Source organism: Urocitellus parryii, chromosome 3, assembly GCF_045843805.1.
Source record: "Urocitellus parryii isolate mUroPar1 chromosome 3, mUroPar1.hap1, whole genome shotgun sequence".
In the NCBI taxonomy this organism is placed as follows: domain Eukaryota; kingdom Metazoa; phylum Chordata; class Mammalia; order Rodentia; family Sciuridae; genus Urocitellus; species Urocitellus parryii.
Window position 1 is genome coordinate 122,924,365 of NC_135533.1, and position 24,873 is coordinate 122,949,237.

At 54.1% G+C, this 24,873-nt stretch overlaps 1 protein-coding gene across 2 annotated transcripts in view; it reads right to left on the bottom strand.

Moving 5' to 3' along the window:
* Adgrd1 (adhesion G protein-coupled receptor D1) overlaps positions 1–10,523 on the bottom strand; it is a 96,717-nt gene extending 86,194 nt beyond the window's left edge. For both annotated transcript variants that reach the window (XM_026408045.2, XM_077796825.1), the window contains exons 1-3: positions 10,040–10,523; positions 9,924–9,960; positions 1,797–1,880 (exon numbers count right to left, since the gene is read on the bottom strand). In XM_026408045.2, coding sequence (XP_026263830.2) covers positions 1,797–1,880; positions 9,924–9,960; positions 10,040–10,105 — 187 coding nt within the window. In that variant the 5' untranslated portion in view covers positions 10,106–10,523. The remainder of the gene's footprint in view (positions 1–1,796; positions 1,881–9,923; positions 9,961–10,039) is intronic.
* Positions 10,524–24,873: the final 14,350 nt, after the last annotated feature.

The following is a 24,873-nucleotide window of genomic DNA, read 5'->3' on the forward strand; positions in this document are numbered from 1 at the left end:
CAAGGGACCACATATCTCTCAACGCCACCCACCCTCCCCCAGCCCCTGCCTGGTACCGCAGAGCCCCCAGCCAGGAACCCCGAAGGCCCCAGGGGCTGGTTCCTCGCCCCACAGGGGACATGGTTGAGAGATATGAGAGTGAACGTGGCCACTGATGAAGGGAGCACTGACAGTCACAATGGCACAGGACCAGGGGACACAGCATGGACACAGCCACGTGAGACAGTAACAAAGGCACAGACAGGGGTCGGCCACAAACAGCCTAGCAGCTCGTCCCTGAGACGTCACAGTGGGTGGTGTCCCCACAGCGAGGTGCCGAGGGTGCCTATTCCCCCTCCTGTCCCTTAGGGGCCTGGCGACAGCAGGGTCACACAAAGCGGGCCAGTGGGGTGGGACGTGCTGTGACCATGCACTCCAGGGCTGGGCAGGTGCTGTTGGAGTGGACACGCCAGGGAGTAGAACCCAACCCCGAGTCACTCATGTCTGAGTGACGGCCACTGCACGAGGAGGGTGTTCGCAGGCAAGGTGTGCAAGCCAGGAACACTGAACCTACAGCAATGAGCTTGGGGACCAGGACAGAGATGTATGCATGGTTATTCAGGCTCTTGTTTGAAATGACTGCTGAAATTTTAGTGGCTGGGTCCTGAAAAATGAGCCATGTCCACTCGGTGAGATGACTGCTTTTCAAAAGCTTGAAAACAAAGGCCCTGGGAAAAGCACATTCGACTGTAACCAGGGAAAGTGGCTGTTTCACTCTGAGCCCACCTGGGCTCACACCTGCACAGGGACATTCTGTCCCTGCTGTGCAGACCAACACAGGAGGCTCAGGCGGGGGGGGGGGGGGGGGGAGGGGGGGGCCGGCGCGGAGGCCAGGCTGGGGACAGGGCCTGCACAGCCATGTGCCCTTCAGGGCCCCTCTCCTTGATCTTGCCCAGGGGCAGACACTGGCTCTGCTGCCACTCAACAGGCAGGTTTTGAGGAAGCGTTTTAGGACCTTAAGCAGCGACTTCCACAGCACAAGTGTCACAAGGACAAGGAGATCGCTGTGTGCTGGTGCAGGAGGCAGCCAGCCAGCCACATGGGGATTCAGGACTGGCTAGGACATGGCTAGAGCCCTACCCGGGGTGTATAGCCAGCCTTTGCCGTGTGCGTCAGCCACACAGTGGACTCTCCAGCAATGAGTAGACCAAGGTGAACTGAACGCTACCTCCGGCTGTTCACACTTGGGCCTTAAGGAGGAATTCTCACTGGAATGGGGAAAGTGCTCAGGGATAGCTCAGTTTCCTCCTGCTAACAGATGTCCAAGCTGTGAACCAGAGATCCTGACACTCTCCACCGTTAGACATATCCTAGGTGACATTTAATCTCTGTGGGAACTGACTGGGGTATGTGACGACATGGCTGTAGACAGGACAGTCTTGCCTGGTGAAACAGTGCCCTCCAACCTGTGAGCCCATTGTGAGTGGCCCAGACCTTGACGCCTTGACGCCACCTGCACTGCAAACACGTACTGGCCTCACACTCAGGAGGCTCCACCGAGGAAATCCTGCAATAAGGTCTTGAGTAAATGCACATCTCAGTCGTGTTCTGAATCACAGATTCTGTCCTTCCCTCGTAAGAAGATACAGACATTCTAGGGAAATATTTCGCAATGATCCTCAGGAAAGCTGCACAAATGCTGGTTCACCGGCATCATCTGGCTCCAAGCAGATGCCATCCACCTCCATCCTCCTGTGTCCTCCAGGGACCCCGCCTCCACCACCCCTCCCTCCTATAGGCACGCAGGCCAGGTCTACCTCCAGTTGTATCCTGAAGTTCATGAATCCCATCCACGGTTTCCAACGGCCAGTAATGGGAAGCAGAAGCCAGGACTGCAAACCCTGGGGGAAAAGAAATCAAAATCTCAAATCACCATTGAAACAATGAAAGACCTGGAGACGGGGAAGGACCTGGAGACGGAGGACCATGGCCAGCCCGTGGCTGAAGAGGCATTTGATACAGTTCAACACAACTACTTGGAGGGACAAGAACTCAACTAGAAACCAATGACTAGCTCCTTAACTGGACAAGGCAGGCCACATGGATGGAGGCCTCTTAACCCATGAGAACAGCAGCCTCGGCTCATGCTTGACAGTGGGAAGCCAGGACCATGCCCATTAGCATCAGGAAAAAGGCGAGAATGTCCTTCATGCCGTCACCAAACGTGGCTTTAGAGATAGCACCTGATGCAGCTGGACCACAGAAGGAAACAAGCTTAAAACAAGCTTAGAGGACCCTGTGTTTATGAGGACCCCCTCGAGGTGCTTGGCAAACACCTAACAATGACCTGTGGGATGACCGCATTTTGCACCTAGTAGGGGAACCTCTTGCTCCAACCTGTGCTGGCCAGCACACAGCGCTCACACACAGGCCTCTCTTCATCCAGTCCTGGTCCTTCCCCTATAGCTGCTTCCTCCAGATGTCCTTTCTGAAACCAGTACTGTGAGCAGCAGGACCTTAGGTGGATGTATTATTGTCTATTCTCAGGGCTCTGTGAAGGAATTGGTCATCCTTTTCCACCTGTCCGTTATAACAGAGCGAGGTGACATCCCCTCAAGATGGGCCACCTTTCTCCAGCTGAAAAGAAGTCAGGGTCCCATCTTTGCTCCAGTGGGCTCTAACATGGGCAGCCCTGAGCACATCCTTTTAGTCCTTTGCAATTACTGCCCAAATGACCAGCTACAGCAGGCACCCTGGACGTCCACTGACACAGACCTTTATATTCTTCATTGCAAAGAAACATCACCAAGAGGAGAGAATGGTCATCACTGTCACGGGAAGTATGCCTGACAATCAGGGTGGAAAACTACTTCAAATCATTGAGGAATTGAGCAAGGAGTTTCGTTCAAATGTAATGTACAAAGCCGATAGCTTTTTGTATTTCAACAATAGACAAAAAAAAAAAAAATAGAAGTTCTCATGTCTAAATGCAACCAATGAAAAGAAAACATTTTAGAACAAAAGAACTAAAATCACACAAGATTCTCATGAAGATGCCCTGAGCAAATGAAGGCCTGACTTACTCTGGGGAGAACAGATTGATTAGCATAAAAATATCAGCTGCCCTTTAATTAATCTATAAATACTGGGAAAGTGCTGAGAGCTCTCTTGTGAGGGGAAATTTGATTATGGAACTCATATTTTTAAAAAAATAAAGAAGAACAAGGGAAGCACACTGGCCACGCCTGTGATCCCAGCTACTCTGGAGGCTGAGGCAGGAGGATTACAAGTTCCAGGCCAGCCTCCGTGGCTTAGCAAGACCCTGTCTCAAAGCAAAACTGAAAAAGGGCTGGGGTGCAGCTCAGTGGGGAGCCCTTGCCTGGCATGTGTGGGGCCCTGGGCTCCATCCCAGCGCCACCCAATAAATAAGCAAATAAGTAAGCAGAATACCCAGGACTGGACAGGGACAGCAGAGGACAGGCCCCACAGCAGGGTGGTGTCTGCCACAGTCTGCCCTTCAGTGGAAGGAGGGGCCACTGAGCTCCCGGCACAGGTGGCACTGATTAGGATAAAGCTGGTGCTTTAAATCGGGAGAAATCTCATTCCACAAAAGGAATGAGAAGCAGTTAGCCATTTGGAAAGAGTCAAGAGCCTCCCCGACTCCGTGCACCCAGGCAACCTAGATGAATCAGACTAAAGTGCAATAAAACCAGATATAGAAAGCTTTCCAGGCTTATAAATTTGACTGCATTAATTTTTTAAATTTCTGTGCAGAAAAAAAAATCGAACTAGATCCAACTGGGGATAAGGTTTATATAATTCATGACAGAAACATGCTGATTTCTTTTTATATGTGTTAAACTCATTATGCTAATAAAACTCCTACAAACGAGGGCTGTGGCTCGGGGGTAGAGTACAGGGCCCTGGGTTCCATCCCGGCACCACAAGCAAATCAGCAAACCCTCCTGCTGTTTAAGGAAAGCAAATCAACAGAATATCTGGGCATCAAACATAACTAGGCAATTCAAAGAAGAAGATGCGAATAGCTTTAGAAGTGTCAAACCACAGCGAGATGTGTGCCAGAACTGGACCCGAGAGAAAAGAGGGGGAGGGGACCGAGCAGCACATCCCCTGTGTCAGGGGTGCAGTCAGTGCGGCCTCTCTGGAGGGCCATCTGGCACCATCCACACAGACCCCAAGCGCACTGTCCCTTAGTGCGCTGATTCATCCTAGAGACGTAGGTACTCGTGATCCAAGACCCGTGTGCAAGGGTGTTCCTTGTGGAATTTCTTACAGGGTCAAAAGCCTGACCACAGCCTCAGTGCTCACCCACAAGCTGGCTTAATAATCGAGGGACATCCAAGCAACGATGGATGCCGCTGAGGCTGAGGTGCATGGACCACTCTTGACACTGTAAATTAAGAAGATACGGCATCATCGTGGGCAGATAGGAGCAGAAGTCCCCGTGTGCCACTGTGCGGCTCGGGGCTAGCAACGGCACCGAGCACCACGTGCCTCAAGGAGCTTCAGAAAGGACCAAATGCTCTCACCACAGGAAGCGATGAACGTTTGGGGAGATCGTTGTCCACTGTGTGAGTGTTGGTACTCAACATCGTACTCCTTCGCTACTACAACTGTCATTTTTTATGTCCCATTCAAATAAATTTAATTTAAAAACTCAAGTGAGAAAAGCTACAGGTAACTGTGATATGCATGTGTTCAGGACAGGGAGGGAGAAGAAGAGAGAGAGGCACTTGCATGGAAACTGAAACCAGGATTGGGAAGATAAGGAAACTGAGAAACGGGGTGTAACATGCAAGGAGATTCTTATTGCATTGACTATTGTCCTCTGAATTTAGGTCCTGTGTACCTTTAAAACACACTTGATATCCACTGCACTGTTGAAGTGGCCCTGGGCAGCAGCAGGCCACAGTGCAGAGGAAGGTTGGAGCCTCCTCCTAGGACCTGGATCCACCCACAGGGTGACCCACGCCTGCTCGCGTGAGGTCGCTGCCTGCGTTCGTCACTTGCATCTGTCCCTCCAATGTGTACAAGCCCCACATATAAGCCAAGGACGGAGTCAGTTCCCTAGCAGGTGGAGAACAGATGGGCACAGCCCGATCAGGTGCAGGGGAAGCAGCACTGCCCCCTGCTGCCCACAGGCACATGGAGACCCAGAAAGGCAACACCCAGAAGCATGCGTTCTCATCCTCCATCGTGAACCCCTAAGACCCAAGATTGTCACTCTGGAGATGGGAAATCCTCATTGGCTGGTTATTCAATCACCTGGGATAAAACCAGAAATAAGGTAACATGTTCTACAAAGACGTGGCCATCAGAATCCACCTGCAGATCACTCTTCTGTCCCCATTCACAAAGGGCCACAGTGGCTCTGGGCAGAAAGGTGAGGAGGGAAGTGGTGTCACCTGGACCCAGCAGTGCCCATGATGGCCAAGTGTGAAGGCTGCCCACTGTCTCTGCTGACAAGCAGCCCAGAGCCAAGCTCCTGCTGCCAAAAGACCCAGAGGCTACTGCTGAGTTAGCCCATAGACAGGAAGCAAGCGCTAGGGACAGCCACCTGCTGGCCAGTCCTGAGCAGGACCTTGGGGGACACAGGTGCGATGCTTGCCAATAGCACACATGTCCCTGGCTGAGCTCGGGCAGCGGAGCTGTGGCCAGGCAGCAAGCGTGCCCTGTCCACTGAAGGTGGCCATCCCAGGCTGGTTGACCTGCTCAGTAGGAGGTCTGCCCAGAATCTCCAGGTCCCCTGCGTCTCCAGGGCGCTCAGGGATCCAGATGTTTTAAGTTTGGAACCTCCCAGATCTTCAGTGTTGGCAGCTTTTTCAATTGAAGTCATGTGGTGCTTACGGGGTAGACTAGCTCCAGCCCAGAGGGTCCCTGTACACCCTAAAATCACTTGTAGCCCTAAAGGTTTTGTAAAAACCAGAAAATCCGTTCTTGGTGGAAAAGCTTGTGGCTCTTTTCCAGGGTGAGGGTGACGAGAGGACGCAGGGCCGGGCACAGGGTGCTCTGTTCTCACCGGGCGGCGCCTGCTCTCACAGGGACTTCAGACAGTCCCAGCCCTGAAAAATGAAGGGACAGAGAACAAGAAGGCGGGAGGCAGGGGAAGAAGGAGGAAGCAGGGAAGGAGGAGAGGAAGCACAGGAAGAGGGAGAGGGGGAGAGGGACAGCGGGAAGCAGGGAGGAGGGGACAGGAGAAACTGGGGGGGGGGGGTCGCACGGGACAGGGATCTTCAGTGCTCATCGCCCAGTGATACCTGGGCCCTTCAGAGTCAGGCCTAGTGGCCTGCTGACCATGGGCGAGCCCCTCACAGAGTCAGGGCCGCCCCACCTTCCAGTGCTACCGTCAGTCCAGGGAGCCCCCGACCCTTGGGCTGCTTCAGGAGACCTGCCCACTTGGGGGAAGCCAGCCCTGTCCCTCATTGCTGGCCCCTGGGCTCCATCTTCACTCATTCCCTGCGGGACTCTGCCTGCTATCCCCTGGCCTGGGGCACGGTCTCCCGCATTCTGCACCAATTCCTCCTTCTAATTCTGGACACAGGATGCTCAACACACAGGACGCTGCACTTGAATGGCCTCCCTGGCCTCCCGGACACCGCCATGTGCAAGTCCCTGCTCTTTACTGTTTCCGAAGGTGTTGGGGTTACTGGGCAGTTCTGGTCATGTGTCCACACCTGCCCCTGTGCCGGACTCTGCTCTCCTTGGTGGGTGGCAGCCCCTGGTGAAGCAGGGCTTAGGCATGTGTGCTCGTGTGTGTGCTTGTGCGTGTGTGTGCGTGTGTGCATGTGGGTAGGGGCTTCGGGGTTTTGTCTTTGAAATTTCCCACGTTTTTAATGTAGGGATTTAAAAGGTAACTAACAGGTAGAACCAAGGGGCCAGGATGAGCCACACTTGGACAACAGAGCATTGACGTGATCCTGCTCCCCTGCAAATCTGTCTCTGCCAAATTTCCATTTGTTCAACAGGCCGTAGGCACTAGTTTTAAAGGCTCCATCACGAACACATTTCCCTTTCTCTAGGAAGATGAAGAATGTGGTGCTGCCGTGGCCTAGCAGCTAGGCCGTCCTCTCTGAGCTACGTGCTGTGTAAATACACAGAATCATAATGACTGCAATCATCTCGAGTCTCCATCCTCCTGGGAACAGGCTAGACTGTGCCACTCCTGGGACCCCAAGACCAGCAACGACCGGGTCTTTTCCTCATACAAATGTGTCTATAAAAGGGCATGTTTATAAACTTTTGCAAAGTGGCTGCCGCCTCTGGCTGAGGCCATTTATGGGTTTGCACTAATCAGCCCTCCTGGCTTCGTAGGTTGGCCTGGGAGCAGGCCGCATGTGGAGCCTTGGTCCCTGGGAGAGGTCTCAGGTGGGCTGAGGGTCCCGGCCCTACCAGCTCCTGCTCCCTTCTGAATCTCCCTTCTGTTCCTGGTTTCCCTATGAAATGGGGGGTGGGCTGAGCAGACTTGGGTGTTGCTTCCAACCTTGTACAATTCTCTAAGATGACAATCTGGCCGCGAGTGACAGTCACTGCAAAAGCTCACATTGACCTGGTGTTGTCTGTAAAGCTAACTCCCTCTCTGCCCAGCAGGCATCGGGGCACCAGGGCCAGTGTAGACAGCACCAACATCTGTCAATGTAGACAGACAAACAGGTACAAGTCCCTGGGGGCTGAAGGCACTCGGGTGGGCTAGCACGTTCACTTGTTCTGCCAGAGCGCAGCCAGTCCTCCAGGGTGGCGCACAGATAGGTGGGAAAATATCCATCAAGCACCTTTTGGGCAGGAGGCCTGATGCTGGGGCAGGACCAGAGAGGGAAAGCTTGGCGGCCACGGAGTCCTCCCCAAAAAGAGGGCCTGGGTGGTGACCAGTGTCCTAGCCGTGCGTCGGGCTGCCCTCACCTCCCGGGCCCCTGAACCTGCCTGCCTTCCCGCGTCTCCCAACTGCCCTCGGCCATCTCTGGCATAGCACCCCCAGCTCCCTCACAGCCCTGAGCCCCTGGTTAGGCCCACAGGGGACCGGCTCTGTAGCTGGAGCGTGTGCTGTTGGCAGGACACACGGCTCCACTGGAGCTCAGGAGTGTGGACGCCCCTGGTTGGCTGCTGTGGGCCCTGCCTGGTTAACTGGCATTGGCGGTGGCCCCTCGCACTGCCTGCTGCTGCCGTGGGTGACGCCCTCCTCACCAACACTAAGAGCAGGTCTCGCTCTTCCTGAGGCACCCCAGGGTGGCTGTCACTCAGTGGGCACCCTGAGGGGACAGCCAGGGTGCAGCACCCCAGGGCTCTGGGGCCACAGGAACACAGTGCCCCCGGACCACTGAGGGCCTCCCTATGGGAAGGGGTGAGCAGAGCCCGAAATGCAGAAAGGAAGAGAAAGTGCAGGGCTGTGATGAGGAGAGGGACAAGGGAGTGGCCGGAGGAGGAGGAGGGGGAGGCCAAAGCAAGGTGAGACAGCAGGGGACAGACTGCGGGGGACAGACGGCAGGACTGAGAGAGGAGCAGGGAGACAGACACTGGTGTTCCCTGAGGGCAGTGTCATTGTCCAAAGCCAAAGGAAGGAAATAAATGGTCAATCCCAAGGGGAAGGAGTCCGAGGAGGCTGGGGAGAGATTTCAGAGGTGACAAAGGACTAGAAAGACAGCTGGGGACAGGGGGGCCCTAAAGTGGTCCCACAGGCCCCTGCGTTCTGCGTCTCAGTGGCCCTCAACGGCTGCAGGCACAGCTGCTTTCCTTAGGTGGCCGGCTAGAGAAGAAAGGGCCTCCACTACACTAAGTCAGGACGGGCAGGAGCGACGTTTCTATGTGGAGGGAAAGACTGACGGATTCCAACGGCTCCCTGGAGTTCAGGGTCCAGAATGCGAGCTGTGAGGACGCTCTGTCAGAGGCCACCATCTGGGAAGGGCTGGCCCAGGGCCACCTCCTCAGCGGCACTCCCTGGCCAGGACACCTGTTCAGCTACCCTCTCTCCATCTCCTATCCCAGCCTCAGTGGGAGCCAGGTCTGGCCCAACAGCCTCCACCAACACAGCGCTGACCTGTCCCCTGTGCCCAGGCCACAGGCTCTGCTTCTTAGCTTTAGTGTTTGGCCCAGGGAGGGGCGCAGCTTCAGCACCTTCTTACAGAGGACTCCAGGAGCATGGAGCGGAGAGAGGGCAGTCTCTACCCCAGCGTGGGTGAAGGGAGGTGATGACAAGGACCAATGGCCTGGCAGCATCACAACCCGTGGGGGGAGATAGGCCCCACTTCTCAGGGTTTCCTGTGAGGGGCCCTGGGGGACCCGGCTGTGGATCTGGGCGGGCTCCCCAGAATGAGGGCAGGACTTCTCGCCACGGGGCGGCCGGGAACCCCATGCTGTCAGCCTGAGTCAGCATTTCCCGGCAAAGGGTCACTCGCAGGTCCCCGACGCCCCGACTGCCACCCAGAGGCACAGGAGCGCAGGGAATGCCAGGCCCGCTAGCTGAGAGCTGGCTGAGAGCTGGCAGAGCAGTGCCCAGGCTGCTCCTCCGTCCTCCTGGGCAACCTCACCCTCAACCTCCAGACTGGGGAATCACATGGCCAAAGACAGGCCACTCTGGTGAGCAGGCCCCACGTCCAAGACTGGGCACACCAAGGGGCTGGGGGCTCCAGAGCTTGCTGTTTTGGGGGCCTCATGTCACCAGCACCTGATGCAAACTGAGACAGAGCTCAGCCTGAGGTCTCCTGGATCACAAGAGCCCTCCTGACCCAGCCCAGTGGGGACAGAGCCGCTTCCCCACCCACGGCCCAGGACACTGATGCAGATGAGGCAGGCGGGGCTGTGGGGTAGGGGCGTTGGGGCAGAGGAGCCCAAGAAGGGCCATCACTGGTGGCCTCAAAGTGAAGCCAGTAGCTGGGCAGCACCCAGCTGGGAAAGAGGGAAGGCCCCACTGGAGCAGGGGATGGGTCTCTTACCTGGATGGTCCTGCGACCTGCCGTGGGCTCCTCGCACCTGCACAGGGAAGACCACATCATGAGACGTGGGGAACCTCACACAGAACTCCAGCCTCCCGCCCGACCAGGCACATTACCTGAGCACTGCAGCAGGTGAGGAGCAGCCAGAGGGGCCCGCAGCAGAGGTTCCGCGGCTGCCTCATGGCTCTCAGAGGCTGCAGGGGATCCGAGCGGAACTCCTGAGGGTGGAAGAGTGTGTCCTCTACCTTCTGGCTCCTTGGGAGAGGGACATCTTTTCAGGTTCGGGGACAGAAAGTCTGTTTCCTCAAAGTCTGTGACACAGGTTCTGGAAGCACTCGGGGTTTCTCTCCTGTCTCAGAACTGGAGCTCCTTCCGTGATCCAGGAGCCCGGGCGTCCAAAGCCACGTGGAATGCAAGAGGAACCCAGGCCCGGTGGCAGTCCCAAGTCCCCTCTCTGTCCAGCTGGAGCTGCGTGTCCCTCTCCTGCCCAGAATGGCGGAGCAAGGAGGCTCCCCAGCTGCGCGCCCTGGAGCTCCAGCTGCTCCCAGCGTCCCGCCCGCCCGCGGCCTCCCTCTGGTCTGGCTCCACACCTCCGCCAGCCGCTCTTGGGTGGAGAGGGAGTGAGGTCAGCTCTCCTCAAACTGTCCTCCTCTCTCTATTTATATCCCGCCCTGCTGCGTCCTTCCTGGGTCCTAACACCAGCCTGTTAGGAGCCGTGGGAGCAGCCTCGGGACCCCGGACCCAACGCAGACGGGGTGTGGGTGTGGGGTGTGCACACGGGGGGGCTGTGTATAGATACCAGTGTGCGTGGTGTGGGTGTGGGTGTGTCTGCATGTACACACACACTGTGGCGCCCTCACAGCCAAACAGTAGTGAGCTCCCGTTGCACCTGGACCTTCACACCTGCAGAGCCCCCCCGTGGAGCCCTGGGAGCTGATGCTAAGAATGGAGGGAGAGCCACCCACCAGGGCCTCTTCCCAAGGAGCAGGTGCCATCCCCCTCCCCCCCCCACAGCACCTGTGACAGCTCTCTGCACCTCCCCACTGAGCTCAAATCTCTGTCTCTCTCCCTGAATTCCCTCATCTGCACAACAGAGGGGACACTGCTGCTCCATGGGTGCCCCAGAGAAACAGGGCTAAAGAGCAAGGCTCTGGAAGCAGTAGGTAAGGGCCACAGCACTCAGTCGATGCCACCATGATTATTGTCAGAAAGCCGGAGATAACAGCCAATAAACACGTTGGATATCATCACAATCTCAGCTGTCCTGACTTTAAAAGGGAAATAGGAGTCCTGAGTCCAGCATGCTTCCTAAAGAGGACAAGGACTTCACTTCCAGGCTCCACGGGGCAGGAGCCCAGGGGTGTTCAAACGTACGGTGAGTTTAACTTGTGCCAGCACCTGACTCTCCGAGCTCCCTGCCTCCTCGATCAGGTTCCAGGTAACTAACCATGCTCCCCTCCTCTTGGCATCAACGGACCCTTGAGTGGCAGCAGGACTTATTCTGGTGCAGGCAGGTGGCTTCAGGGACACTTCAGCAGGCCTGCAGGCCCCATGCCTGCTGCCCCATCAGCCCCCAGGCCCTGTAGCCCCTGCCCCGTGGCAGGTTGTTCTCAGCCCTCTGAACACAGGAATCTTTCTCAGACTAAGCAAAGCCAGGGTGTTTCTATTGTTCACAAAGTTGCCCCCAGAGAGCAGGGAGCCCCAGTTCAATGGCAGCGAATGTAGCAGGACCTGCCCGCTGGGGGGTCGGGACATGGTCTTCCTTTGTCTTTCACATTTTGCAGCCATGGGGATGGAGCTAGGCCTTGCACGTGCTGGGTAGTGCTCCACTGCAGAGCCACACCCCAGTCCTTAATTTACGGGGCCTCAATAAGCTGTGGGTGCTCCTGCCTCAGTCTGAGCAGCTGGCGCACAGGCGTGGCCTCACGCGGGGCCTCCCAGCCCTGACGCCAGGCTGCAGGCTCGCGCCCACCTCTGCGCCCACCTGTCTCCGTTCTCATGCTCAGTTGGGACTGGAGCCCGGCTCTCTCCTCAGCAGCATGGTAATTTTAAAAGGCTCATTACTGTTTCACTGACATAAAAACTGTGCATATCTATGGGTGTGGTTTTTCACTCCTTTCTCACGGACCTGTGAGCTTGAACCGGGCCTGTGAGGTGCTGTCAGTTTTGATCTATCAACATGTGGAAAGATTAAATCAAGCCAATTAACACGTCCATCACCTGTCATTTTTGTGGGAAGAAGGTTAAAGTTCATTCTCTTAGTAATTTTGAAGTATGCGAGACATTGGGAAGGACCATGGTCACACGCAGCCCCGGTGGTGGCTGGGGCTTGTTCCTCCAGCTGGGACGTGGCACCCTTTGGCCCCCACTCCGTCCCCTCCCGTCCCTTCCTCCACCTTCCTCTCAGCACTCTGCTGAGATGAGCTGGCTTCCTGAGACTCCCCGTGGAATGAGGCCCGCAGGACTCGTCTCTGCGTCTGGCTGCTTCACTTGGCGGATTTTGGAAACGTCTCTAGGTGGCAGGTGGACTTGGTAATAAACAACAGAATCCTTGCAGAGCCCCACACAGCCCCCTCCGGGTCATCCCAGATGCCCTCCTGTCCTCTTGGCATGGCCTTCTTGCCATACGTCTCTCAAGGCCATCAATCACTGTCTGACGTACCTACCTGTTCACTCACTTCACCTCTCATCAATCTTGTCTCACCCAGATGGCACCACTTGAGCTGCCCGTCCCCTGAGGGGCGCAGCTTGGCACTCGGCAGGTTTCCAGCCTTCGACATTCCGCCCTCACCTGTTGAACGAGGGTGCCTGTGCCTGGCTTCAGGGATGTGGGCAAACCATGGAGTGGGTGCTGGACAGACATGAGAAGGGACCTTGACTTCCAAGTGGCCGCTGACCCGTGTGATTTTACAGGGATGCTGCAAAGTGGAAGCCAGCTGGCCATCGGGGCGTGGCACAGGGCACAGCCCGCACATGACCAAGCCTGTCCTAGCCTCAGGGCACAGCACACGTGTGAGCCCACATGCCTGCCCTGTGTGGAGTATTGCAGGCAGAGCTACGTGCCCCGAGGTGCGCACCACACACAAGTCCTGAGGAACAGATGGAGCCAGAAAGTTTAGGACATCGGGGGGAGCCATCCAAGGAAGCACTCTGAGGAGCTAGGAATTCTCCTAACGGTCAAGGGAAGAATGTTCCAGAAAGAAGCTGGCAGAATGGGCTAAGCTCCCGGGAGCTCGTGGAGCTATGGGGTTCTGCAGCCCAGACCCCCTCTCCTCTGCAGGTTTCCCTTGGACAGCCCCCTCGTCAACATGGGACAGTCCAGCACCTCCAGGCCTCAGCACTGGGACAGGGACAGGGATGAACCACGACCCACCCAGCATTAATCAGTGACTTCCCCAGGCCAGCTAGGTCAGCAGTCAGTGACTCCCCGGGGCTGACAGAGTGACAGAGTCCCACCCCCACAGGCATGGCTAACCCAGGGGGTCTTAAGTGAAATCTGATGATGCCCGTGGTTCTCTCTACAAAGAAAAGAAATAATGGGCAAAGATTCCAGTGGTGAGCACTGGGCGAGGGTGGGAGAGGACTTGGTGGGTCAATTAAGCCCCAGGGCCCTGCAGCACTAAAAGACAGACTTCTCTGATAAGAGAACTCACATTTTGGCTGAAGCAAGGTTGAACTTGGTTCTGTCCCTTGCAACTAGAGTCCAGGTCAACAAAGCATGTTTGAGAAATGACGGTGAAGAGTAGGCTCGAGGGGGACACGGCAGCACCATGCCAGCCGTGCTGGACGGAGGCCATAGTCCTGCCACACAGGCCTGACCAGAAACGCTGTCCTGCCCTAAGCCCCTCGGCCTTGCCTCCCATCCCAATTACAGCCAGGATAGTCGGCACCACACCAGCCACGCTCAGAAGGCCAGGGAGCTCTCGCTCGCGGGCTCTCTGCCTCAGGGAGCCTGGTCCAGCTCCAGGATAGCACCCAGAGACACAAGGATCCACGCCACAGAGGGCAGGATCCGTGACGAACACCCCCTTCCCTCCATCATCAACCACCCTGATAGCACCTTGGTCACACCTCCTCACACTGATAATCCCCTCTTCCGAGTTTTACTCCTCTGCCCTTCACTCTGTCCCCAGAGCCACACTCCAAAGTCCCAGACACACATCGGGTTTTGCCTCAGTCTCCACATTCGGAGAACCAGGAGTAAGGCACAGGTGTGTGTGAGTCCCTTGGATCAAAGGCAGTCCTGGAGGGACTTTGGAGAATCGGTGGAGTCCCAGATCACACGCACCCTCTGTGTACATGTGAATCCTTTCAGGAGAGGGTCCATAGCTCTCACTGATTTTCAAAGAGAAGGGAAGGACAAACCCTCGAGAAGCTGTCAACAGGAGCGTCCCAAGCGCAGCTGCTCAGCACATCCTGCTGTCTCCCAGCACGTGCTCCTGAGGGCCTTCAGGGGCTGTGGGCGGCTCTGTTTCACAGGGTCACTCCCTTTCAGCAAGCAGTGGCCTGTGGATGAGGAGATGTAGGGGGAACACTTTCTAAAGGCCCCTTTGATTTCTGCTCTCCCTGGAGCCTCCTGACCTGGGTCTTTTTTCTTGGCTGCAACAGGGAAAGAAAGGATCAGTGGGGGTGGGCAGCCACCCTGCAGCCACCCTGCAGGCAGGAGAATGAAAACACAGCTTTCCTCCTGGGTGTGGAAAGCCGAAAGGGAACCACAAGAGAAGTCCAGCCCTGCTTAAACCCACAAGAGAGCTGGGCTGGGGAACACCCAGCCAGAGTCCAAGGAAGCCCAGCAGGCCGGGAGACAGGCAGAGCGCTGGCTCACAGGTGGCAGAGCACCTAGGATAGGCGGGAAGAACCCAGCAAAGGCTTGTCATGAACTTGGGAAGCCAGCGGGGCTGGTGCAGAAACAGCAGCCCCACAGCTGTGCACCAGGGCTGGCCCCTCTCCCAGCCTCCTCTCCAGACCCTGAGCAGGAGCTCGTGAGACTGGCTGGACAAGAAAACCCACCGAGACACAGGGTCACGGCCACCTGAGACCTCCCACTATCCCGCTCCTGGCTGGAGGGAGCCAGCATCTGGGACTAGGAGAGGCAGAGCAGAAGATGACCAGGCACAAAGGAGGCCCCAACACTGATGTGCACAGAGGACTGCAGAGCCTGGCTGCCGTGGAGGCCACCCTAGGCACAGAACCCCACCCCAGGTAATGCCCAGCTGGAGTGAGTTAACATACCGGTGCCCTCACACACATGCACGCACATGAACACCCACAAACATGCACATGTTACATGCATGTCATATATACCATACATACACACATACACAGAGACTCGCAAGTGCACATACATCCCTGGCGTAGAAGAAAAGAGGGGTTGCCGATTTCCTGGCACAAATTCTGCCCAACTTAGTTCCCATTATCTTACACATGTCGTCAGCATTCATTTCAAAATTATGACATGTAAAAAATCAAGAAAAAATGACCCACTGTCATGAAACAAAGCAATCAAAACTATAAGAAAATTTTAAATAAATCTACTTAAGGGCTGACACAGCAGCACAATCCTGTTATCCCAGAAACTCGTGAAATGAAGGCAGGAGGATCGCAAATTCATGGCCAGCCTCAGCAATTTAGCAAGACTATCAAAATAAAAAAGGCTAGAGATGTAGCCCCTGGATTCAATCCATTGTATGGCAAAAAAATCATGATTAATATGTGAAATACTTCACTGGAAAATGAACAACACTCATGAAGTGACAAATGACTGCAGAGGTGGAAATCACATGAGGAGTCAAACAGAAATGCTGTCCTAAAAGACAGACAGCAGAAAAGCCCTCCCTCCCTGAGCTCATCCAAAGACCTAGCACAGGCTTACGACAGGTCAGTAGAAATGGTCCAACCGAAACACAAATTGAAAAAGAACATTTTTTAAATGGAGCACAAAAAGCAGTGCCACCATGTCAAATAATCTAACATAGGAGTAAATGGAGTTTCAGAAGTGCAAGTGAGAAAATGAGACCAAAAATGTTTGAAGATATACAGACTAAGAATAAAAAGAATTAGTAAGTGAAAGACATTCAACCAGATTCAAGATCTCCAGGCAATCTCAAGCAAGGTAAATACCAAACATATGTGTGTGTGTGCGCACATGTGCGCACACACACACACACATACACACACATACACCTTGACACACGTTCATCAAAGTGCTAGAAACCAAGTATAAAGGAAGAATCACAAGGATAGCAAGAAGGTGGCCTGATGACTAGCAGAGTGTTGCACGGGGAGGGTTGTCTTTCAAGAATGAAGGGGCCGTCTTGGAGGAGCGAGAGCAGGTAGTGCTGCTAACGGGTACAGGGTTCTCTCTAAGGTGATGAGAATGTTCCAGAAGTAGACAGCAGTGGGTGACAGCACAACCCTGTGAATGTACTGAAAACTCCTGAATTTTACACCTTGAAAAAGTGAATTTCATTGTATGTGAATTATGTCTCAACCAAAAGGAAAAAGAATTGAACACTTTTTCAAAGAGAAACTGAAATAATTCATTACCTGTACATGAGGACGAGAGGAAATATAAAATGTCATCTTTAGCGAGAACAACATGACACTAGACCAATCTCGAAGCTGCATCAAGAAATAAGCGATGCCCGGAAGGATGCAGCCAGGAAAGTCCTTTTTCTTCTTTTCAATGGTTATAAAAAGAAAACTGTCTAAAGAAAAGAGAGTGGAATGAGCCGTGGGTTGGTAGCATATGTAAAAGCAGAACACAGGACAAAATATGACAAAAAGTAGGAGGGGGACAGGAGGGCCCTGCCAGGAGGAGCCCAGGCCACACACAGGGTGGCTTTGTTTCTGCGAGGTGGTCTGTGATGAATTAAAGAGACACATCCCGTAGTCACTACTGAAAAACCTCAGGACAACCACTGGAAATAGTCATAGAGGTATAAATAATAAGCCAATAATGTCGTATCATGAATTCTGAACTAATGCAAAAACAGACCATAAAAAGGATGGGGAAGGGTAAAACAAAGGACAAATGGACACCTGGAAGATAACTGGCCAACAGGCGGACTTGTGTTCCAATCATACCAATCATTGCATGAGTGGAAATGGGAAACACAGACTGGATAAAATAGGAAGACCCAGCTGTATACTGTGTATAAGAAACACATTTTAAATATAAACACACAGCTAGGTGGACAGTCCAAGTGGTACAGGACCTAACACACCAACGCTGAACAGAAGAAAGCCAGAGTAGCCACCCCACAGACAAAGTGGACCTCAAGATCAGGGTCATTACACAAGGTCAAAGGAACAAATTTACCAGTGGCCCATGACCATCCCAAACAGGCATGCGTCTAGCCACAGATACACACAAAACACATTTCAAAAAACTGCTACAAGTGAAAGGAGAAATGGACAAGTGTGGTTGTGTTTGGAGCATCCTTTCTCAGTGACCAGTAAAGTCAGCAGACACAATCAGTGGGGTACAGAAGAGCTGACCAACACCAGTGACGGGTGCTGGTAACCCCCAAGAGCACACCGGCAGCACATACAACCCACACCATGTCCCTCAACAAACACGACGGGCTGGCCTTGTGTGATGAGTGTCCTCTAACCAGGAGATTGAGTGTCTGCATTGAGGATGGCAAAAGCCTCTAAGATTAGACCTGGTGATCCTTACATGGCTGGTGACACATTGAGGCACCGTCTGTCACACTGCAGGTGTGTGGACCTCTTACTAGAACTAATAGCAAGGTCACCAGGTCAGCATGGAAAGCGAGCTGTATTTTGATATGCTGGCGATTAAAATGTTAGCAAGCCACTCATAATCACACGCCCAATTGAACTACTTTCCCTTTCAGGAGTGATCTTAGCGTGTTGGCCTTTTGTGTCCTGTTATAGTGGCACTTATGTCACCCTTGGTGACTCTCAGAACCCAGGGAACTGAACTCCAAGAAGGATGACTTCTCCAGTACAGGAGTTGCACCTGGACAAACCTGTGGGGACACCCCGCCAACTAGGAACGGCAGTTCGGAGGTGGGTGTGGGGTCCTTGGTGGCTCCAGAGTGTGGTCTCTGTTACACACACTTGAAAATAGTCTCTAATGGACACAGTCCGCAGCTGACTGGGCCTCACGGTGGCTCCGCGTCCCCAAAGTGTCTCAGCCCAGTGACCTTCCAACATGGGTTCTGAAGTCCGCCACCTACACAGTCACGGGGCCCACCCTCAAGCCTGTTTTCGTCTCCCCTACCTGTGGCTGTGACTAGAGGACAAGGTCCCAACAGACAGGCTCCGACGCATCATTACCCCTGGGTCACCTGAGCAGTGACACCTGCCATCTGGAGTGAAATCAATCAATTAGCTCATGCCTCGTAGGGGAGTCCTACGGAGCCTCTGGGCACCGCTGCAGTTAGTGGGCACCACGAAGTCACATTCCATGAAAACCTTCGAGACTGAATGGCTGGGCCAGGGATTTTCTGGGGCGAGCCTGAACCAGGGAGCGTCCTAATGGTGAATTTCAAGAAGCCCCTACAAATGGAATCAAACCAGAAATCCAAACGTCTGGTTGGAAATCAACGGAATGTCACCATGACTTTGCAGTGTGTGATCCACCTTGGCTTACGCCATGACCACGGAAAGAAGTTTCTGTGACACCCTCCTAGACAACACCCCAGACTCAAGGGCGCCTTGGCCTGCTGAGTGGCCGGGACCCTAGAGGGTAGATTCTACAGAAAGCTCTTTTTTTTTTTGCTTGCAGTCTGGGGAGGGAACACACAGCCTCGAGCTGTGCCAGGCAAGTGCTCTTCCACTGAACTACTGCACCCCAGCCTCTTTGATGGGATTTTAAGAATGGATTTCTATTTTTTCTTTTTCTTCTTCTTCTTCTCTTTTATTTTGGAAATTGGGAAAGCCTAGAAGTGCTCTACCACTGAGCTACATCTCCAGTCTATTTGGTTTTTTTTTTGAGACAGGGTCTTGCTAACTTGCCTAGGTTGGTCTCACATTTGCAATCCTCCAGCCTCAGCCTCCCAAGTCACTGGGATTACAGGCGTGTGCCACCGCATTCGGCTAGGAATAAATTTCTACACTGAAATGTCTCCAAACACATGTAACCGGGGCGTTTCTCTGAGCTACCCTGAAAGGCTCAGCCCTTCTTCCGTGTGGGAAAGCACCACATGGGCCTTGCTTTAGATAGGTGCACTGGGCCTTTGAAAGTGAACCCCGGCCCCCTCCCCTTAGTGCACGTTGCGTCCACCCCAGCACCACCTTTGTGGAGGCTGCTCCAGCCACCGGATGCGCTTCCCTGCTCTCCCTCTGACCTTTCATCTGCCTTCCAGACACAGGCCAGAATCATCTTCAAAGTCCAAGTCGGGTCACATCTCTTGCAGCTTACAAAGCCCATGAATGTTCCTTCACGGTGGGAACACTCCCCACCCTGCTGCGGGACCTCCATTTATCACCTGGCCCTTCCCACAACCCAAGATGCCCTGTCCGCCTTCTCCAGCTCAACTGCCTGGCTGGATGTGCCAGACACCACCAAGCTCACAGTGAGAGCCCTAATTCCCAGTGTGAGGGCCTTAGTTGGCGGTCCCGGCGGGGATTGGGTTGTGAGGGGTCCTGCGTCCTCACAAAGACAGGCCCAAGGGAGATGATCTCCCTGCCGCACACAGAGAAGCAAGAAGGCTCCCATCCATGATCAGGAGGCCCTCCCCACACCCACCCTCACGGCCCCTGACCTGGACTCCCAGCCCCAGAACCGTGGGCAGCACACTCATGCTGTTTACTGGCCCATCTGGGTGTTTTGTTACAGCAGCTGACTCAGACGCAGGCCTCGCTCCAAGGTCATGTGGCTGCATGCCCTCCTGGCCTCCTGCCTCCCCAGGACTGCCCTGGCACCTCTGCCTAGAATCCCCAGCCTCAGCCCTCCTGAGCCAGTCTGTGTGAGCGCTCTCCCTGACTGGGCAGCAGACACCAAAGGTAGGCGAGGCCAGTGCAGCAGCTTTCCAGCAAAGACTTGGGGCGGTGGACACCGCAATGGCCACCAGGATACGCCTGAAACAGGCTAGAAGAGCCGGGGGTGGGGTCTCCAGGACCGAGTCCTGCTTCTCCTCTCCCTGTGGCAGGCCATGGACCACACCTATGTCACTGACCCTATGCTCTCTGTGCCTGGAAAGCAGGAGAAACACCAGACCCATGGGAACTCGGGAGCAAGATGCCCGTCACTGGAATTCTAAACCGCCTGCGGGAATGGAGGAGATAATGGAAGAGAACAATGACTTAGGAGAGCCCCAGGGGCCTGTGACACTGCCACCCACAGCCCAGCAGGGAGGAGTGTGTGCTAAAGCGGTTTTGAAGAAATAAGGCTGTGACCTTCACAGTGTGACCGAGAGTCAGCGTCTGATGAACGGGTGGCACCATGACTCCTGAACAACCCATCTCTCTGTCCCTGCCTCTGTCCCACGGTCTCAGTCTCTGGCTCCTCTGTCTGTCTCTGGACCTGTCTCCCTCCCTCCCTCCCTCTGTTCCTCTCTCTCTCTCTTTCTCCTTGCACTGGGACCTCCATTCTCCTCCCCTGATCGTCAGAGCTGCAAGTCCACGGGCTTCAGACTTAGACTGGGTCACCACGGACCTTCCTGGATCTCCGGCCTGCAGACGGCATATGGTAGGACTGTCCAGTTCCATGATCACGTCAGTCCCTTCCCCTGTCTGTCTCTGGAGAGGCGGATCATAGGCCGATAAAGACAGAGGGAAGTCCTGTTGGCCGCGTTTCTGGGAGGCATCCTGACTAACACAGCAACAGAACTAGGACTCGCAAAATCAGCAAGGGACTAAGAGATGAGCTGCCTGCTGGGCCATCTGGATCTAATTGACATCCCGGAACACTCCACCCAACAGCATCAGGACACACGTCTCCTCAAGGGCACATGAGCTAGTCACCAGGATAAACCCCATCCTAAGCCGTAGTAAATTTTAATCAATATGAAAGAAGCAAAACCATATAAAATGTGCCTTCTGGACATCAGGAAATTGAGCTGTAAATCAGTTATGGAAACAAAACAGCAAGTCTACGTCACTGGGCACTGAGAAGCACACACCACCCAACCTGGAGGTGACAATGTGCCATCAAGAGAAATTCAAAAAAATCCTAAACAGTGAAAATGAAGACATGACATACCAAACTTTACAGGGAACGGATAAAGCAGAGCTTGTAGGGAAATGTAAAGCCTTGAATGACTGTTAGAAAAGAAAAAATATGTCCAGTCAGTGACTTAAGCTTCAGTGATAAGAAACTGGAAAAAAATAGAGTGAAATAAATGTAAACCCAACAGAAAGGAAAAGAACCACTTTATTCAGTAATTATATTTTGGGGCAGAGAAATTGTGGCAGAGCCTAAGTTATCGCTCCGATGCCAATGCCTGGGAGTCTTTGATGATGTCCACTGGGACAGAGGGTTACTAGTCTGTCCCTGCAAGTACAGCTTCACATAGCTTCAGCTGTCATCCTGTCCCTCTTCCCAGCCGACCCCATGCTCCAGCTGCAGCCTATCACTCCGCCCCCCGTGGGGGTCCAGCTTCCTCTCGTGAAGGCCACCAGCCCCAGGACACACCCCGCTGATTGCCCAGCGTCCAGGTGCTGCCTGATGCGTCTCACCTGCTCCACTTCATGGGACATTGCTGACCCTTCTGTGCCGAGGCCACCAATGGCTGCCACAGCAGATCTCACTCTACCTGTCCCACAGCTAGGGTCGTGGGAGCTCCTGAGAACGTGACCGAGAAGTGGCAGTTCCATCCCCTTGAGTGACAAACTGAAAGTGGACGGCAATTTAACTGCGAAGGTGGCCTTCAAGGCCCTGCTCCCAGGGTCGGCCTCACCTGCTGGCAACCTCCGATGCCTCCTGAGTACCCTCCCCAGGTGCACTCTGCTTGTTTGTCCTCAGTGTGGTGTTTGTTAGTGTCCCTGGAATGAGTCCCTCTTGCCAACAAGCTGGGACAGTGTGGGACAGGAGGCAGCCCCCGGCACTGTCAGTTTTCCTTAAAAGTCACTTCACAAAAGTATGGGCGCTCCCTCTGCAGTCCCTCCTTCTCCGTGTTACTGAACTTCCCAGAGCCAAAGACACTGTCCCCCTGAGGCCCCAAATCATGGTCATTCCTGGGGCCAGTCTGCCTGTTCCCAGTGCTGTCTCTGGCCTTGCACGGAGAAGACCCTGCTTGGCTGGTGGGTAAGAAAAGGGGTGAGAGACGGCCGTCGGAGGCCCTCCCTCTCCGGCAGACAGAACCTCACCTGTTCATCTTCTCTGTGCGTGAAGAAGATCAAACACCATTTTCAAAAATAAAGAAAGAAAAGACAATTTTACTGAGAGTCTAGTTGATTACATTGCAAAGAAATCCCTGCACATTTCTGGTCCTAAAATCCTTGGTAATCCTGGCAGAAGAGTTCACAAACTTCCCAGCTGTTAGATTTCTTCCCTGGTTGGCCTCATTTCCCATAAAAACGTACAACCCACTAAGAATTCGGGAGGAGACAGGTCATCTCACATGGCGCTATCTGGAACGAGGCAGATGCTACTGCCGGCTGCGTGGGTCTGTAACGCCATCGCTGGAAGGGAATGGAGGAGACAAGACCTGGGATGCCCCTGCGGCAGGGTCTCATGCTGGGGCGCGGTCCAGAGGACCAGCACCCCCACTGAGCAGGAGCCTGGGGTAGCCAGTGGCCACTCAGCATTGGCAGTGACCCAGCACCCAAGCCCAGGGCAGGGGGAGACCACAGGGAGCATAGAAGCCAGTCATGCTGATGGCTTGATCCTTTCTACATTTTCACAGCATTGGAGGATTCATTTAGATGCCCAATCAGTTAACGTTTCTTGGTCTATCATTTGGTTCATTTCCCTGGCCCTAAGTTGTGGACATCCGAGAGCCACACCTGAGGAAGTATCTAAGTCAGAATGTGCAGGATTTGGGAAGGGCTGAGCTACAAGCCCTGAACTCACCTGTCTGCCTCTCACATACAAATTCCAAGGTGCTCCACGTCACTTGCCATGCAGTCACCAAGGGTGATGTTTCCTGAGCCAGGGTCCGAGCATACACCTGCATGTTGCTCTAGACCAGCTAATTAGCATTAGCTATATTAATAAGCTGGCTGTCCGGAGACCTTCTGCCCCCGCTCCATTCCCGTCCCTTCTCTGGTGCTCCTGGAATGCAGGAATAAGCCTTCATCTATCGCCTTGGTACGTGTGCTCGGAGATTGTAATTGGACAAAGAGAATGCCAAGTAAAAATTGTAAATGGAGAAAATACTAGTCTGCAATCTATTTAAATTAAGTATATTGAACTACAGAATGGCTTTTTTTCCCCTTGAACTGGAGAGGGAACCCAGGCCTGGTGCATACTCAGCAAATGCTGAGCTATAGCTACAGCCCTATTTTGATTTTCTGTTTTTTATTTGAGACCAGTTCTCACTTAATTGCTTAGGGCCTTGCTAATTTGCTGAGGCTGACCTTGAACTTGCAATCCTCCTGTCTCAGCCTTCAGAGTTGTTGGGCTCTCAGGCATGCAGGACCGTGCCCAGCATATTCTGAAGAGCATATTCTCCTGATAGCATTTGGTCTAGTTTCCAAACCATATATTGGGTGTGGAGGGGGTAGACTGGCAAAAGTTCCTCAGAGAACTGGGGCTTCCCAGTCTCCCTGACAACTTCAGTGAAAGCTTTCAAAAACCATTTGCAAGAGTAGATGAAATTCCTCTAAGGAGGACAAGCACTGGGAAGGGTGATGTATGAGAGACAAAAGGGGTAGGCTGTTGATGGTGAGCCAGCAAACACATTGTCAGGAGCTTATGGATCCACACACGCCTTCCCCAGACCTACATGAGCAGCTATTAAGTATGGGGAGGAACAGCCCTTGCATGTAGCCTGCTCCATAAACACTACTGTGTCCCGACCCATCTGTCTTCCCTCCAGTAGGAAAACAACATTGAAGCCATGTGACTGCCCCGCTGGACGTCCAAGACCCCATGTGCAGCAAGGAGGCAGTGGGATGGTCAAGCCTTAATTCCTTCTAGAAGACAAGAAAATGCAGCTGGAACCGGGACTTTTTGAGGCTGCTAATAACAAGTGTGTCTTTGGTTGCTCCTGAACTCGGGCGGTAGTGTGTGGTGCCGGTAGGAGAGGGCCAGACTGTCCTCCCTTCTGCTTCTCCACCCTGAGCTCCCATCAGAGACAACAGTGTCCTCATCATCGCCATCGCCGTGGCCATCTCCAGCCCTGGAGCAGATGCTCACAGGCCGAAACCCTGCAAGTGGCTCTGGGTGATCGCCAGAGGCACCGCCCTGAGCCCCAGGGCCACCCAGAGAGGTGATTGCTGCCCCCAGGCTTCCTCCTGGAAGAGGGCTCTGAGGCCCCGCAGGATCTACAGGTAGGGGAGGAAGGTGCAGACCCAGGGAGTCTCACTCCAAGCTCTCAACACCCGGCAGGAAAGGAAAGTTTCCAAAAACTAAACGTGCGTTGATGAGCTCACTGCTAACCCAACGTCAGCCTAACAGTGCACGAGAGGTTCCCCTACCCGGGGTCACCCTGCCCTCTCACTCACAGCTCAGAGAGGCCTGTGGGCTCAGGAGCTCCACAGGAGGGACTGGCTCCGGGTTTTCTCCTCCACTCCACCTCGACAGCACACAGGTGCAGAGACCTTCCTGGTCTCAGAGCCTCGTCCTCACTGGAGAACACGACTTTCTTCCCCATGAACACACCTTCGTATTCCACCTCTGTGGAGGCGGGTAACTGACAGCGCATCCCCTGGGCCAGGATGAGCAACCTGCACGCTCCGTGCACTGTCACCCAGAAAGAAGAACGGGCTGCTCTGAACAAATCTTGCCTTTCAACGAATTAATTTCCAAGGCGATGGTCCCGTGGAAGGCAGAGGCAGATTCGTCACACAGCTGAAATACCCCTGCGTTCAC